Below are 17512 nucleotides of genomic sequence, written 5' to 3'. Positions count from 1 at the left end.
ACGGGTTCGTGCCCCAGTCCGGGAAGGTCCCACATGCTGCGGAGTGGCTGGGCCCGTGAGCCATGGCCTGTGCTCTGCAACGGGAGAGGCCACAACAGTGAGAGGCCTGCATACCACAAAAAAAAAACAACAAAAATAACAAAAACCTTTATGTAGCCTAGTGTTGTAAATAACCATTCCTTGGGGTAAAAAGCCCAAGTATTAACTTACTTTTGTTTTAATAGAAGACAGTTACTGGTGTTAAATACATTTATTGTAAACTTTAGACACAAAAATAGGTTCTCTAGGCCATTCACATGCACACTAAAACTAAAAAGCTGCAAACTACAACAATGCACATAATTATATAAACAATGTCACTCTGATGTTTACAGAATTGCTGTCCATGCAAGTGATCAGAGGCACTGTCTATGAAGCCTTAAGATCCAGAAGTGTTGTTACTACCAAACCTCTGATTAACACTGTGAAGTAAGTGTTTTGGAAGGCAGTTCCACGAGCTGGCTAACATTTCTTTAAAGCAAATGACTGCTTCTAAGCTTAGCCTGAAAGTGGACAAAGAAAGAGAAAAATAATTTCACTTTACGGTTTAGAAGTACATTCACTTGAAGAACTACCAAAAAAGAAAAAGCACTTTAAAGATTTTCATAGGAACTGGATAGTTTTATCAGTGAAGGCTTGCTATTGCCCTTAGATTATCCATAAACCTGTTTTTTCAAGAGCACTAATTTAAAGTGTTTAAGAAACACAATTTAAAGTAAGTACCAAGTAAAAAGTTACTTACCTTACAAGAGATTTTGGTTGAACTGAAAATATAAGTATTTCATTACTGTGTGCCTGAAAAACAGACATGAAGAATATATTAAAAGTACTTCACAAGAAAGCTTCAGCAATATTATGAAGTGTCCTTTAATAAAGGGTAGTGTACTTACAGCCCTGTGATGGACAAGAAGGTTATTGGCACACCCACCAAACACAATGACTTCTCCTTCATCACTGGCACAAGCTGTATGCCATAATCTACATTTAAAACAAAAACTTGAGTTTGAAGTCACCCTGAACACCAAACTGATCATTTATACTACAGAATAGAGATGATGAAATAAAGACTAAAGATCTTTAGTGCAGCCCAAAACATAATGGTGAGATGCAGTTATCTCAAGGAAACGTAGCAGAAGCTAGAAAAATCAATGTTTTATCTGGGTGTTACTGTTTTATCTTTCTGGTCCATTCCTAATTTATGCAATGAGGAATGTGAACTGAACTGTTCTCTAGGTTTTTGTTAGCAATAAAAGTCTTACAGGGGATTAGTGGTATATGCCCTCTGCTTCTTTTCCTCTTTTCATAGGCAGGACCAGTTGGCCTTACACAAAACATCTGAGGGATGCTGACTCTGCCTGGGTGAACAAAGTATCTTCAGGCCTGATAATTCTGTGAAAAGAATATTTGTGCCAAATGACGTCTTAGCGGCATGACTGTACTTAGGTCAGAGGTGTGGGGAAAAATGCAGGCTGACATTATCCAAATGTGCTTTGAACACCAACTTTGACTGCATCATTTCCTTTAGCAGTCTTTGTAACAATTCTTTTCGAGATTAACAAGAAAAATAACTATCAGTGTTTTAATAGGCTCTTTTTGGATGATTCGACTTCTTGATCTTTGTTATACAGCACAACTGCAAATCTGATTGAAAGTTCTTGATTCTCCCTCCCCAGCCCCTCCCCACCACTGCCATAAACATTCTTTAGGGTTTTGAAATTCTCTCCTTTCCAGTTCCTTTTTGTTTTTTTAATGAAAAACCTAGAAACAGTTCAACTCACTTGACTAAAGAGCTTGAGTATAAATTTTTAACAATGTCAGTAATTTTATGATGAAGCAAAAATCAAAATCCAGCCCTAATTATCATACACAGATGATAAAAAAGAAAGCACTGATACTAGGATAACATTGGTTTTCTCTTCTTCCAAAAGCTACAATGTTAAACCTTAGTGAATGCTAGGGTTCTTATAATAAGAATGATGAACTGAATGCAGCCAATCAAATTTCCTCAATCATTACCAGTCTTGTACATCTCTATGGACCTCATTCATTCAGCATAAGAATTAGCTTTTAAATAGTTCATACCTTGGTTTTTCAGTATAGGGATGATTAAACTGTATCCATTCGTTTTTACTGATGCAGTAAGTCCAGGCATCACCTGATTGAAGCAAAGAAAAAGAGCTATGAAGTATATTATTCTGCAAAGAAAAAGAGCTATGAAGTATGTTATTCTGTTAATGTGACATTGATATTTAAAGAGCATAGCTTTAGTAAGAACAGTAATCAGATTTTGAGTAGATACAGAAAGTATATTTCCTTTTTTTTCCTGCAGTTAAATTAACCAAGTAAGCCCTTTGCATGTAAGCCCTTAGCAGGGCAAAGTGTTCCAGGTCATTTTCTTTACTGGATCAATGGATGTGTCATATGAAAACAATTATAGGTATGTTATAGGATCAAAATTAGTAGCAAACCTTCTAACCCACCCTATAGCCCTCTGATAAATTTAAAATACTGATTTTTTTCAGCTATTTATATATTACTTATGAATGATATATAATAACTTTTTAATGTTTTTAAAGTACTTACTTAATGGCTGTTTATCAGTGGTAAATCCTCCAAAGAGAAAGAGATGATCTGAAGAAACTGGTGTTAGTGAGTGCCAAGATCGGCCAACTGGGCATATGCCTTGTGGAATTCTGAAAATAATAGCTGAGTTACAATATCTACATTTAAAAGCTGCTACTGTATTTAATGCAGAGAAATACTAAAGAGGTTTTCTTTAAAAATTTATATGGAATTTTGAAAAGAGACTTTAAAAAGGCTTCTTGGTATTAACTACATGCTTTATAATGAACTACTTTCTTTGAAGTAAGAGTCAACTTTAGATCTTTTCTTTTCAATAAACACTGAGCACATGCTATGTGCCAGGCATAGTTATGGGAACTGAAAATTTTAAAATTCCTTCTTTAAGGATTTAGTGATTATGTTTACTTAATTCATAGTTACAGAAAATGTAAGCAAGTACATTATATACTAATACAGTAAGGGAAAAATCCATTGAAATTTCTTTGAAAAACTTTTCTAAATAATTATCTAAAATGATACCTACAATTCATTCCACTCCCATGTATCCAGATTAAGATAGTGAAGATCATTCATTCTAGCATCCTAGAAAAGGATAATTAACTAGTTATCATTCTGAGTAATTCAAAAGCAAATCATTGAAACTGTTTTATATACTCACTCGATATCTGCCTCCAAACACAAAGCCTTTGTTTCCAACAGTTGCACAGGCATGGGCAGCACGAGGTGAAGGTGCTTTACCCTAGTAAAGTCATAAAAGCAACTTAATAAATAAGTGAACGTCTTATAAATACCAGAAAGAGTCTACTCTGGATGTGGGATAAGAATGGGCAAGACACTTGAGCTTTTAAGCTGAAGTGCCAACTTATAGTAGACAGCAGTACTGAAGGCTGACTAGCAAACTGGGAGTTTCTGAAATACATTACTGAAGGGGCTGGTTCATACAATAGAGTGCTTGCTTGCTTTACTTTTATCTTTTAAAACAAAAGCTAGCATATTATATGACATCTGTGTCAGAGGAAAAAGAAATCTAATATTTGAGTAACTTAAATTCCAATCCAGCACTAGGTCATTTATTACAAACAATACCACTTCAACAGCTATTAGATAATAGATGCTGGGATAGTCTATACATTCATTAAACTTTTTTGAGTTTTAAACTCCTTGGAGAATAACGAACTGTCAATTTTACACCACCTGCCAACTCCCCTTCTCGTCTAAGCAGGCTTGCTTTAATAATTCATTATTCTTCAGTAACTCACAGTAGTTATAGGCTGGCTCCAGACAAATGTTTCAGTGTCTAAAATATGTACATGATCATTCCATCCTCTTGGATGACTTGAATTCTACAGAAAATAAATAAGAATCTGAGTTATTTTACAAATAATGTTTGTAAAATCATATAGCCTTTGTCTGGTTTATTAACAGAGCAAAATGAACAAAGCTAATAGCAAACAAAGTGTATTATTTCAACAGACTAAGTAGGCCATATGCAAATACAAAACTTCATTTACCCAAAAAGATGTTTCATCAAATTCAAAAGTTCCCAATACTTTATCTTCAGGTAAATATCCATACCCTCCAAAAAATATTAACCTGTTTGATAAAAAACCAAGACATTAAAAAGTCAAACATCCACAGGATACAAGAGATTTTTTATATTTTGTCTTATCCATGAGTTGAGAAGGCACACTTGAGTATATAAAACTACTTATTCAAATAATAATGGCTAATATGGCTAACATTTATGTCTTAGGTGCTTTACCATCAATTCACTTAATCGTCATGGGCGCTCGAAGGCGTGTTCTACTGTTACAATGGTTATTGGTAAATGACACTTGGATGGCAAAGCACTTTCCACATAAAAACCCAAACCTATAGTGCTGCTAACTCACTTGTTTTTATATACCCAGACACCGAGTTTGTCCTTTGATGATGGAGGAATTCCTTGGCAGTCAATTCTTTCCCAGTGTAATACTCGGTCTGTAGACCTTGAATCCAGCATGTAGAACTGTCAGAAGCAATGATTTCAGTTAGATTTGGTTACATGAAAGAAATTCAACCTTGGCATTTAATTTTATTGCATTCATGCTAATAAGAATGTCATCTAATTCAGTACTACTAAAAGTGTAACTGCAGACTGGCTGCTTGTCGGCAAAGTGTTAACTGGTCTGAGTCTAGATAAGAAATTTCTGCCAGAATGTAAACTACCTAAGTCACTGTGTACCGTTTAGTTCAGCTTATTTTTTTCCCATACCACATTTTTTTTTTTTTTTTTTTTTTTTTTTTTTTGTGGTATGCGGGCCTCTCACTGTTGTGGCCTCTCCCGTTGCGGAGCACAGGCTCCGGATGCGCAGGCTCAGCAGCCATGGCTCACGGGCCCAGCCGCTCCGCGGCATATGGGATCCTCCCAGACCGGGGCACGAACCCGTATCCCCTGCATCGGCAGGCGGACTCTCAACCACTGCGCCACCAGGGAGGCCCCATACCACATTTTTTTGATGAAGGAATAGAATGTGTGTTGATTTACATTCTTGGCCTTAGATAGGCACTTTGAGTTGTACTGATCTAATTTACGGGTATCAGGATGGTATTACCAAAAAATCAGACTTAGTAATTCATCTTCAAATTCAATTTAACAAACATGTCTTAAGTGCCTACTTAACTCTAGGAGCTAAGGATAAATCTTAAAAGATTAAGTATTCGTCTATCTTTCACATCCAGGTATTTAAATAAATCTGACTTTTTTTTTTTTTTTTTTTTACTTAGGCTCCTAAAGCTTCCTTTCCTCAACTTTAGTCAGGTAACTACTATCATTTCTCTGACCACTCCCCTAAAGCCACAGCTTCTCTTTTTCCCAAGCTTCCTCATGTTGTGTCAAACTTAGTTTTCTCCCCCTTGGCCCTGAAAAATACACGGCTCAACTACAGCCTACAGTAGCGCCTCACAAAACCTTTTAGGCACGGAACCCTTTCTTCAAACAAAATCTTAAGCAAAAGCCTAAATATAAAAATAAGGGGGCTTCCCTGGTGGTGCAGTGGTTGGGAATCCACCTGCCAATGCAGGGGATGCGGGTTCGGGCCCTGGTCCAGGAAGATCCCACATGCCGCGGAGCGGCTGGGCCCGTGCGCCACAACTACTGAGCCTGTGCTCTAGAGCCTGCAAGCCGTAACTGCTGAGGCCCGTACACCTGGAGCCTGTGCTCCGCAGTGGGAGAGGCCGCTGTGGTGGGAGGCCCATGCACCGCAACGAAGGGTGGCCCCCGCTTGCCACAACTAGAAAGAGCCTGCGTGCAGCAACGAAGACCCAACACAGCCAAAAATAAAAATAAAATAAATAAATTTATTAAAAAAAAAAAATAATAAGGGCCTGAAGAAATGGCTCCTCTGTTTACAACATACCCAACAGGAATCTGGGTTCATTGTGACAAGAGGCACAAAACTTGTGGCCTTCCTATGAGCAAATATCCAACACATGTCCCCCTGCACCTCCACGTGGCTGCTAGGCAGGACCAGTGGGACAGGGCTCAATATTGGAAGAAAAGCTACAGTATTTAGTGGGGAAGTTTGCCACCTAGAGCCTGTCAGGTCCACTCATGCATGGGCCATGAATGGTCTTATAGACATAAAGGCTTTGAACCTCTCTTTTCAAGGAAAAAGAAAAGAAAAATAGATTCCAATTATGCCATCTGGAAAAGGCAAAACTATGGAGACAATAAAAAGATCGATGGTTGCCAGGAGTTTGGGGGGAGAGGAAAGATGAATACACGGAGTACAGAAATTTTTATGAGCAGTGAAATACTTCATATGACATTATAATGATGGATATATCTCATTATATTTGTCCAAACCCACAGAACGTGCAACACTATTCACTTAATTAAAGTGAACCCCAAGGTGAACTGTGAATGCATAAATAAATAAAAGTGGAGCTACACTTGTTAAAATGGAGGAGGAAGGGGCAGTCTGGAGCCTGCCCAACACCATATGCTCCCCTCACACGTGTCCCAAGGCATCTCAAAGAAATCCCTAGAGTTCCTAGAAGTGCAGTTTGAAATTTGAAACCACTTCAGCTCATCTACAGTAAATCACTTGGCATGTCCGTGAACAAGATATTTGCTTATACCTCTGCATCTTGGTACCTATATCTTGGCTACCCCTTCCAATTGTATGCTTCTATTCAAGCAGCACCTCTTCGGTGAAGACTCTTCATTTTTCTGTTCCTCTGTCCTACCAAACACAATGGTAAGGATTCTTTTTCAGATTCAACATTTTTTTTTTTTTTTTTTTGTCTATGAACTGCAAATACTTTTTTTTTGGTGCTACGCAGGCCTCTCACTGTTGCGGCCTCTCCCATTGCGGAGCACAGGCTCCGGACACGCAGGCTCAGCGGCCATGGCTCACGGGCCCAGCCGCTCCGCGGCACGTGGGATCTTCCCGGACCAGAGCACGAACCCGTGTCCCTTGCATCAGCAGGCGGACTCTCAACCACTGCGCCACCAGGGAAGCCCCAGATTCAACAATTTTTACTGAACCATTACTATGAGCTGACTCTGTGTTTCTCTTTATGATATGCTACTGAAATCATTTACTTATATGTGTCCCTTCTAGAATGTGAGCTCCTAGAGGCGGGGACGGTGTCATTCATCTCTGTCTCCAGTGTCTAAACAAGTGCTCAGCATTAAGGTGCTTACTAAGTTGCCAAATAAATGAATTTTTAAGAGTCTATATCACATGCACCTTTCTGAGTGCATCTGTCTCTTACTGGTCTGAGAGAAAAACTGATACCTTTTTCCTATTTGTTAAAGATGTAGACTAAGTCTGAACAACAGTATCTTAATGGTGCCATGTTATGGGAATGTTAGTATATAAAATCTGTCTGTTAATTTCTCCTATGGCTTTTTGAATTGTGGCCTATTAAATTTTACCCTGCCCCCCCCTTAACTGCATCTTGTTTTCATTTAGTTTACTAATATTCATCTAATACTTGAGGGTTCTGAAAGAACAAGTAGCTGCAAAGAACACAAAGAAAAACAACCTAGAAGTTACTGCACACACCTTACCAACCAAAGCTGATTTTACAGAAGGCCCAGGTAAATACTGGCTGGTAGACAAAAATACTAAAATGCACATTCATACCATAATCAAGTACATGTATTTTTTAACTGGAACAAGAATAAGTATGGGCTAACCTTAGAAATCTGAAGTTGTCTGAAAAAGAACAAAGTTGCCTTAAACCATAATCCTTAGAAACACTAACCTTATTCGTATTGCCTCTTGAATGGTGTCCTCCAAACAAGTACAGCACCCTGTCTACACACACAGCACAGCTTCCTGACATAGAAGGAGGAACATCACCCTCAGTGTTAATTTTTTTCCTAAGGGGGAAAAAACTGAATGTAAATAGATTTCCCAAAAAGGAAAAAATGCAAAAATCTATTCATTCTTCTAATTCTATTCCCACAATAAAAGAAAAAATAAGCGGGCTAAGTAGCTATGTCGAGGGTCTCTTCTAGCTCTCAAGTTAGTTAAAAGAATGAACTCATCCCTTTCACCCATTCCACAGGCTGTGCCAGCAGGTACTTACACATGGCAGCATGGGAGGTTCTAAAAGCCTACGTGTCATTTTATTATTCTAGGAGCAAACCATCTTACATTTCTCAAACTAAATTGTTTGCTTTTCTACTTACTTGGTCATAAATGATGGTTTTTTGTTTTTGAGTGGGCCAAGAACCCCAAAGAGAAAAAACTTCAGTATGTCAGTCCTGACAGATTAATAGGTGTTTTTAATTCAGTCACCTTTTAGCCATTCAAACGAACCTTTTTCAGACCTTATGTAATACTCCCAACACTCAGGTAGTGCCTGCTATAGGCCAGTCCCTCCTCTGAGTGCTCTTTACATGTTTTAACTCATTCTGAATCTAAAAGCTAATAATTCTAAGATTCAGAATATTAATACGACACTCAAGGTCTTTTGCTCAGAATATCACTTCATCTATGCTAACTAAGCTTTAAGTTTTTTATTTGTTTTTGGCTGCGCCATGCGACACACAGGATTTTAATTCCCCAACCAGGGATCGAACCCGTGCCCCCTGCAGTGGAAGTGCAGAGTCCTAACCACTGGACCGTCAAGGAATTCCCAAGCTTTGTTTTGATAGGCTTAATTTGTAAAATTCCTTATGGGGCTGAATTGTTAAAAGAAAATATTAGAATTTCCATATTAAAGGAATACTATTATAAATGTCCAATTCTCTAGAAAAAGATCATCAAACAGCTAGATTAACACTGGCTATGTGCAAAAATAATCCTGGTTTATTTTTAGTTGACCTTTTAAATCAAGTGTAACTACTATTCTCCTAGTTCTGAGATCTCTAATATGTTAAAGTATGTAATGCACAAAGTTTTCACAAAGCAAACCATGGGGAAAAAACTACTTTATAAATCCCTAAACACGGCCAACCCAGTATTTTGAGAATCACATTAATTCTGCTAAGAACATACTCGAGTAATACTGGTATGAAACTGGCAAAAGGTCCTTTCAGAATATCTACAGTTTGTATGCAACTTTAATTTTGTTTTTTAGGCAAAATGTACTATTTCAAAGGGATTTGCATAGAAATTTTAATATTAGAGCTCATTAAAATAGAATACTACCTTTATTTCTAGCAGATACAATCTGGAAATTCTTTTCTCATTCAAGATAGCACAAAACAAAGACAACATCTTGAAAAAAAATATATATGGAACTTTTATTATATTTCCATTCCAGGATTTGAAGCCTCTACCTCTTTAATATTACTATAATACTTGACACAGCTCTGAATAGAAATTTCTTCAAGGTCATAAAAGCATCTAGTAATTACTGAACTACTAAAGAGATGCAAAAGCATCTAAGCTTAGCAGCTAAGCTAAACTAGCAGAACACTGTTTTCAGAATATATAGATAGCTTAGCATCTTTAATTAAAGTATTTTTATTCATTAGTGTGGGTTTCACAGAGTATGTTTTTGTTTGCAACCTTATTTGGATTTTTAAGTCCCCCTCATAATATCCAGTTACCATCTTCCAGTCTCCATGTTGTAGATCCAGAGTTCTTCTCTAGGCAGATAAAAGTCATATAATCCTCTGACTTGATTACTCTAAGAAAAAACAAAGAAACAAAAAAAAAACTGCACATATAAAAAATAACTTGTATTCTAAAGAGGCACTATTGTATATTATATATATATAGTATATATATTGTATATCTTATTTGAGATACTGAGAGTTATGAAAAGTTAAATAGGTTATAACAGTTCTATCAAATGCATAATCCTCCCTGCACCATGCCACATACTCAAGGTAATGCTTAATACAGACAGCCCTCAATTCAAATTTTTGATACAGCAGTTGTAATGGTGCAGGAAGTTAAGAGATTTCCAGGTAATCTCTAAGGCCACTTTATCCTGAAAAGTCCATGCACCAAATCTCACTTGCATGACTTCATGGGAGATTACCTGTGCCATGGTCGGCACGCTAAAGAAAGGTCTGCCTTGAATGTACCTGATCCTTGGGGCTTCCCTCATGGCACAGTTGTTTTAAGAGTCCTCCTGCCAATGCAGGGGACACGGGTTCGATCCCTGGTCCAGGAAGATCCCACATGCCGCGGAGCAACTAAGCCCGTGCGCCACAACTACTGAGCCTGCGCTCTAGAGCCCGCAAGCCACAACTAAAGTCTGCGTGCCTAAAGCCCGTGCTGTGCAACAAGAGAAGCCCGCGCACTGTAACAAAGAGTAGTGCCCGCTCGCCGCAACTAGAGAAAGCTCACGTGCAGCAACGAAGACCCAACGCAGCCAAAAGTAAATAAATAGATAAATTAGAAAAGAAAAAGTACCTGATCACTAACAGGTGATGTAGAGTTTTCTAGCCATTCTCCCCTTTCACCCATCCATTCTCCACCAAGAAGCAGAGAGGGCAGAACTGAAAATATTAAGTCCTCATGCAAAATTTTGTTCCTTGTTCTGATCCAATTCCCTTCAGGTAACAGACTGAGCTTACCATATGCCAGAACTAGCTAAGTGCTGTCCACGGAGTGCTTTATTTTTTTTTTACTTTTTTACTTTTTTTTTTTTTTTGCGGTATGTGGGCCTCTCACTGTTGTGGCCTCTCCCGTTGCCGAGCACAGGCTCCGGACGCGCAGGCTCAGCGGCCATGGCTCACGGGCCCAGCCGCTCCGCGGCATGTGGGATCTTCCCAGACCGGGGCACAAACCCGTGTCCCCTGCATTGGCAGGCGGACTCTCAACCACTGCGCCACCAGGGAAGCCCCACGGAGTGCTTTATTTAATCCTCACAACCACCATAAGAAAGAGCTGGCACAGGTTTTTCGAAGAGGAAGGTGATTTGCCCAAGGCTGCTTAGCAAGGGACAGTGGAACGGAACCAGGATTCCTGCCTCCGTTCCCTGCATTTGCAACTTCAGCCACTGCCTGAGCCACTTTCTGAACAATGTCGATATACAGTAAACTGTTGCAGTTCACTGAAATGGGTGTCAAAGAGTCTTACAAGCTTGAGTATTACAGAGAATAGGACAGCTGTCCGTGTAAACATTTCTCTTTCCACTCCACCACGTAGGAAAGGAAAGGCTGGAAGCAAGATAGCAGGCTGACCTGGAATACATCAGGCTGGTGGGAGGAGGAAAACTGACTTCTGTGTAGGAAGCTAAGGTTTATTGCCATCAAAACAATCTCCAAGGGCTTCCTGTTTGTGGTACTCTTAGGGTTCTAGCCAAAATGGGGAGGATGGCCTGTTTTGGAACCACCAACTTACTTCATTGATCAAGCTTCTCCACCTGGCCTCAGCCCTAGGCATCCAGGCCCTCCACGACTCAGCTTCAGAAATCTTCCACCCTGACAACCCTCCTTCTGCCCACATTCCTTCTTTGTGAAAAGTCCCATTCCCTCAACACTGTTGAGTTTTACAAATAGAATTACAAATAAAGTAGTTTAGGCTGAAGACTAACAGGTTTACTTTTCTCCAAGGGAATTATTTACATTTTAATTAAGGTCACCACATACTGGCCACCTTCCTCCTACGAAATACTCTCCTCTGAACACATTCATTAGAGGCTGGGGAAAACATTCCAGATTAATTAGGATTGGCAAAAAGGAACCAAATGAAGTAATCAGGAAAGCTTTATCCCATCTATCTTTTGAGAGTCATCTCAAAGACGGTCAACTATGATCAGCTGTACCATAAGCTAAAATCTACTACCAGAATCAAGAAGTGCTTCCAAGTCACGGGAGGTACAGGTGTGGCGGACTAGATTTCAAGCACATGGGGATGGGGGGAGATCATTTTTAAAACCAAGAGAGACTAAAAAGAATATTTTCGGTAGGAATAGATCAGAACCACCCCAGCAAATGAAAATAAGACGATTCTAGAATGTGGAGTGCTACTGGGAACCTCTAAAAGCAAAGGGCAGAACTAGTGAGAAGGTTTAAATAGGAGACACTTGGGTAGGATTTCCAGACAGAGGAAAAGAGAAGAAATGCAAGTAAATGCTCTAAACTGGTAACTAATCATATTGTTCACGAGTAGGGGTCAAAGAGCCGCACTCTGTAGTTAAAGTTGTTACTGTTGATTTTTTCGGTTATTTCTAGAGCTTTCCCATTAATTTTCTTAATAGGGATTTCTTGTGAAAAACATCCTTTCTCAGCTGAAACCAAAAGGAAAATAGCCCTGAAGCGTTCCAATAACACTGGGATGTAGCTGGGACGCCTGAACAGGCGGGAAGGTTCAATAAGACGATTCCTGCGGCCTTTGGGAATTCCGAGGCATTTTCCTACACTGCCGTCTCCCCATAAGTGGGCCACGGTATCAGTGGGCCACCTGAGCCCGGCTCCACAGGGTAATGTGCTCCTAGGTAGACCTGATAAAGGATAGGAGTGATCTTACACACCGTTACCTCTTATACACCCCCAACCCTTTTAAATAAAACACGTTTCGCGGTCCTGCACCGCCCGCCGTGCCCTCCCCAGATAAAGCTCGGATATCAAACAGCGCACAGGGCGGCCGCGAGCAGCGCGGGGCGGGGAGCGGGCTTTGTAAGCAGAAGGCGGGCGTGACAACAGACCAGGAGGCTTGGGACGGTAGGGAGACCCGTGGGAAGATTCCCACACTCGCGGAGGACAAGGGACCAACGGGCGGAGTCGCGACGTTGGGGCGCGGGAGGCGAACGGGGCGGCCGCTCTGGTCCTCCCGCCGGCCCGCCGCCCCCGACCTAGTAACAGCCGAGCGACGCCCGCCGCGGCCCGGCCACCCACTGACCTTGTAGCCGCCCCAGACGAACATGTGGCGCCCGTCGCTGACGGCTACGTGGCCGCTGCGCTCAGCGGGGCAGGCGAGTTCCGCGGACTCGTAGCCCTCATAGGCCGGCCCCGGGAGCTCGTCCTCCCGCAGGTCCTCGTAGCCATCGGCCATCTTGAGGCTGCACTTCGACTCACCGACAATCCCCACACCTGCGACGGAGGAAAAGACAAAGGAAAAGGAAGGAGACGCACGGTGGCGCGAGGCGAGGCGGCGGCGAAAGGCACGGCGTTAGGGCCGCTCCCTGCCGCCCGCGCTCGCGTCCTCCCGGCCTCTCCGAGGACGGCCTCTCGCCTGCTGGCGGGGGTCGCGGGCGGGGGGCGGCAAGGGCGCAGAGCCGGGAGCAGGGCGGGCAGGGGTCCGCCTCGGGCCGGTACCTGCTTCCAGCCCCTCCGCCCCACCTCCAGCTCGCTTCTCGCCGCAGACGGCCTTTGTTTACGTCGCGGCGGGAACCGCCCGTTCCGCTGACGCCGCCCGCCCAGCTCCGGAAGAGCGGCCGACGTTCAGCTCCCTCAGCGCTGGGTCATCCCGCCGCCTTCTCCCGGAGGGCCTGGCTCCGGGGCGCCCCGCCCTCTTCTTCTCCCGCCGAAGTCTGGGCGCAGAAGCTGGAGGCAGTTCCACGCACACTCCGCGCGTCCCTTCACTACAAGGATATGTTGAATTAGCCAGATTCTCGCAAAAAATGTTTCTTCCCAGAAGGCCTTGTTTGATTGAGGGATGTTCTCAAAGGGTTCACAGCCGGGAAAGGGGTAGCAAATTGCTTAACTAGCAAGTTTCTGGTCTCAGGGTCTCCAGAGTCAGTGCCCTGTCTTCCCGAGGACAAGGGGTGGGGGTGGCTCCTCTCCTCTCCCAGGTGGTCCCAGCCCTACTGCTGGGTGGCTTCCCGGCGGAGGTGCCGCTTGGTGCGCGTGGCATCTCTGGGATTGCGTGCCACCCCGACTGTGCCTGCAGAGCGGTTCACGACATCTCTCTTTAAGGTCTTTTGGTTCAACTGAAATCTTAATTTACTGCTGCATCCTCCACCCAGTTTGGAAAACTGTGCTCAAAAAGTGTCTCAGAAACCTTCACCACCCAAGCCTTCAGGGAGGAAAATGAATCCTGTTCACACAGATACTGTTTTCGCTTACAATTAATATGATACAATTGATATGATACTTTTAAGAAACCTTCACCACCCAAGCCTTCAGGGAGGGAAATGAATCCTGTTCACACAGATACTGTTTTCACTTACATTTAATATGATACTTTTCAATTAGGTCAAGAGAAAATTAAGAATCATTGTAATCTAAATTTGATTCCTCACCTGTAAAACGGGGTTAGACTAGACTGCATCTTAAATCCCTAATCTAATGGTGCCTCTATACTTGGATGTATTTGGTGAGTGGAGTGTGCTTTATTATCCTCTCCCTTCCCCATCTTCACGCTGGGACCATTATGTAGAAGGAATACTTCAAACAACAACATCAAAAGGCTTTTCTCACTAAAATTTTCGGAGTATGTAATTTCTTCCCTAGCCACTGTCCCTGTGTTTACAACTTATCAAAATTTGCGGGGTGGGTAAAAACAGTACTGAGAAATTTATAGCAGTGAGTGCATATATTAGAGAAGAAGAAAGATCTAAAATCAATCACCTAAGTTTACATCTTAGGAAGCTAGAAAAAGAGGAATGAATTAAATCCAAAATAAGAGGAAGAAAAATAATGAAATGATGAAAAGAAAGAAACCAATGAAACTGAAAACAGGAAATCAAGAGAGAAAAGCAATAAAACCAAAAGCTGGTCCTTCGAATAGACAATGAAATCAATAAACCTCTAGCCAGGCTAACTAAGAAAAAAAGACACAAATTACTAATATCAGAAATGAAACGGGACATCACTATAGATCCCATGGACATTAAAAAGATAATAAAGAAATATTATGAAGAACTCTATGCCTATATATTTGATAAACTAGATGAAATGGTCCGATTCCTTGAAAGACACAATCTGCCAAAACTCATATAAGAAGAAACAGATAATCTGAACAGGCCTATATCTATTAAAGAAATTTAATCAATAATAGCCTTCCAAAACAGAAAGCAACAGGCCCAGATGGGTCCATGGATAAATTCTAACCAACATTTAAGGAAGAAATTATCTACAATCTCTTTGAGAAGACAGAAGCAGAGAGAATACTTCCTAACCCATTCTGAAACCAGCATTACCCTAATACCAAAACCAGACAAAGACATCACAAGAAAACAACAGACCAATATCTCTCATGAATATATATGCCAAAACCCTCAACAAAATATTAGCAAATCAAATCCAAAATATTAAATACCACGACCAAGTGGGACTTATCCCAGGTATACAAGACTGATTCAACATGCAAAAATCAACCAGTGTGGGACTTCCCTTGTGGCGCAGTGGTTGGGAATCTGCCTGCCAATGCAGGGGACACGGGTTGGAGCCCTGGTCCAGGAAGATCCCACATGTCACAGAGCAGCTAAGCCCGCAAGCCACAACTACTGAGCCCACGTGCCCCAACTACTGAAGCTCGCATGCCTAGAACCTGTGCTCCACAACAAGAGAAGCCACCGCAATGAGAAGCCCGTGCACTGCAGCAAGGAGTGGCCCCCGCTCACTGCAACTAGAGAAAAGCCCGCACGCAGCAGCGAAGACCCAACGCAGCCAAAAATAAATAAATTAATTAATTTTTAAAAAGTCAACCAATGTAATCCACCGTATCAACAAGCTAAAGAAGAAAAATCACATGATTACAATAGATGAAGAAAAAGCATTAAACAATATCCAACACGTATTCATGATGACAACAAAAAAAAGCTCTCAGCAAACTAGGAATAGAGAGGAACTTCCTTAACTTGATAAGGAACATCTACAAAGAAACCTACAATTATTATTATCCTTGGGCTTCCCTGGTGGTGCAGTGGTTAAGAATCTGCCTGCCAGGGGACACAGGTTCAAGCCCTGGTCCGGGAAGATCCCACATGCCGCGGAGCAACTAAGCCCATGCGCCACAACTACTGAGCCTGCGCTCTAGAGTCTGTGAGCCACAACTACTGAGCCCACGTGCCACAATTACTGAAGCCTGCACTCTGCAACAAGAGAAGCCACCACAATGAGAAGCCCATGCACCACAACTAAGAGTAGCGCCCACTCGCCACAACTAGAGAAAGCCCACGTGCAGCAATGAAGACACAACACAGCCAAAAATAAATAAATAAAATAAATAAATTAAAAAATATATATTATCCTTAATGATGAGAACTAGAGGCTTTCTTACTAAGATCAGGAACAAGGGAAGGATCCCCTCTCACCACAACTTTTCAACATCCTACTGGATGACCTAGCTAATGCAGTAAGACAAGAAGAGGAAACAAAAGGTTGGGAAGGAAGAAATAAAACCATTTTTGTTCATGATAAATCATAGACACACAATTGTCTACATAGAAAATTGTAAAAAAATTACTGTGGTACATTGAGACAGTGGAATATTATTCAGTGCTGAAAAGAAATGAGCCATCTTTTCAAGCCATGAAAAGACATGGAGGAAACTTAAATGCATATTACTAATGAAATAAGCCAATCTGAAAAGGATACATACTGTTTAATTCTAACTGTATAACATTATGGAAAAGACAAAACTATGAAGACAATAAAATATCCGTGGTTGCCAGGTTTAGGGGGGAGGGAGGAATGCATGGGCAGAGCACGTAGGATTTTTAGGCAGTGCAACTCGTCTGTATGATACCATAAAGCAGGGGTGCCCAACCCCCGGGCCACAGACCGGTACCAGTCCGCACAGCAGGAGGTGAGTGGCTGGTGAGCGAGCGAAGCTTCACCTGCTGCCCCCCATCGCTCCCCATCGCTCACATTACCGCCTGAACCATCCTCCCCCACCCCCCATCTGTGGAAAAATTGTCTTCTACAAAACCAGCTGGTCCCTGGTGCCAAAAAGGTTGGGGACTGCTGCTATAAAGGTAGATACATGTTACTACACATTTGTCTAAACCCATAAAATGTACACCACCAAGACTGAACTCTAATGTAAACTGTGGACCTCAGACGTGTCTTAGCTCAGGCAGCTATAACAAAATACCATAGACTGGATGGCTTAAACAACAGACATTTATTTCTCACAGTTCTAGAGGCTGGGAAGTCCAAGATCAAGGTGCTGACAGACTTGGTTCTTAATGAGGGCCCTCTTCCTGCCTTGCAGATGGCTGCCTTCTCATTGCATCTTCATGTGATAGGGACAGAGAAGGAGAGCTCTGGTCTCTTCTTCTTCTTATAAGTACACTAATCCCATCATGGGGTCCCCACCCTCATGACCTCATCTAAACCTAACTACCTCCCAAAGACACCACCTCCAAAAACCATCACATTGGGGATTAGGGTTTCAACATATGAATTTTGTGGGGATACAAGCATTCAGTCCATTACTTGGGTGATTTAAAAAATGTTCTTGCTGCACCCACATGCTGGACCGTTTGATAACTTCATCAAATTGGAAATTCCAATAGAATCACATTAATACAATGAAAAAAC

At 41.7% G+C, this 17512-nt stretch overlaps 1 protein-coding gene across 1 annotated transcript; it reads right to left on the bottom strand.

Moving 5' to 3' along the window:
• Nucleotides 1–235: 235 nt before the first annotated feature.
• On the bottom strand, nt 236–13095 carry KLHDC2 (kelch domain containing 2). Its single transcript, XM_079698965.1, has 13 exons — nt 12924–13095; nt 9677–9756; nt 7879–7996; nt 4515–4630; nt 4134–4215; nt 3882–3965; nt 3281–3361; nt 3146–3204; nt 2623–2732; nt 2122–2194; nt 930–1017; nt 782–834; nt 236–542 (listed from the first exon to the last, which is right to left on the bottom strand). The coding sequence occupies exons 1-13, from the start codon at nt 13074–13076 to the stop codon at nt 419–421; spliced, it is 1221 nt and encodes a 406-aa protein (XP_079555091.1). The 5' UTR covers nt 13077–13095; the 3' UTR covers nt 236–418.
• Between the last annotated feature and the right edge of the window lie 4417 nt (nt 13096–17512).

The sequence above is a fragment of the Hyperoodon ampullatus genome, assembly GCF_949752795.1.
Source record: "Hyperoodon ampullatus genome assembly, chromosome: 3".
Classification (NCBI taxonomy): domain Eukaryota; kingdom Metazoa; phylum Chordata; class Mammalia; order Artiodactyla; family Ziphiidae; genus Hyperoodon; species Hyperoodon ampullatus.
Note: the sequence above shows the minus strand (reverse complement) of the source record. Positions and strands in the feature narration are given on the sequence as shown.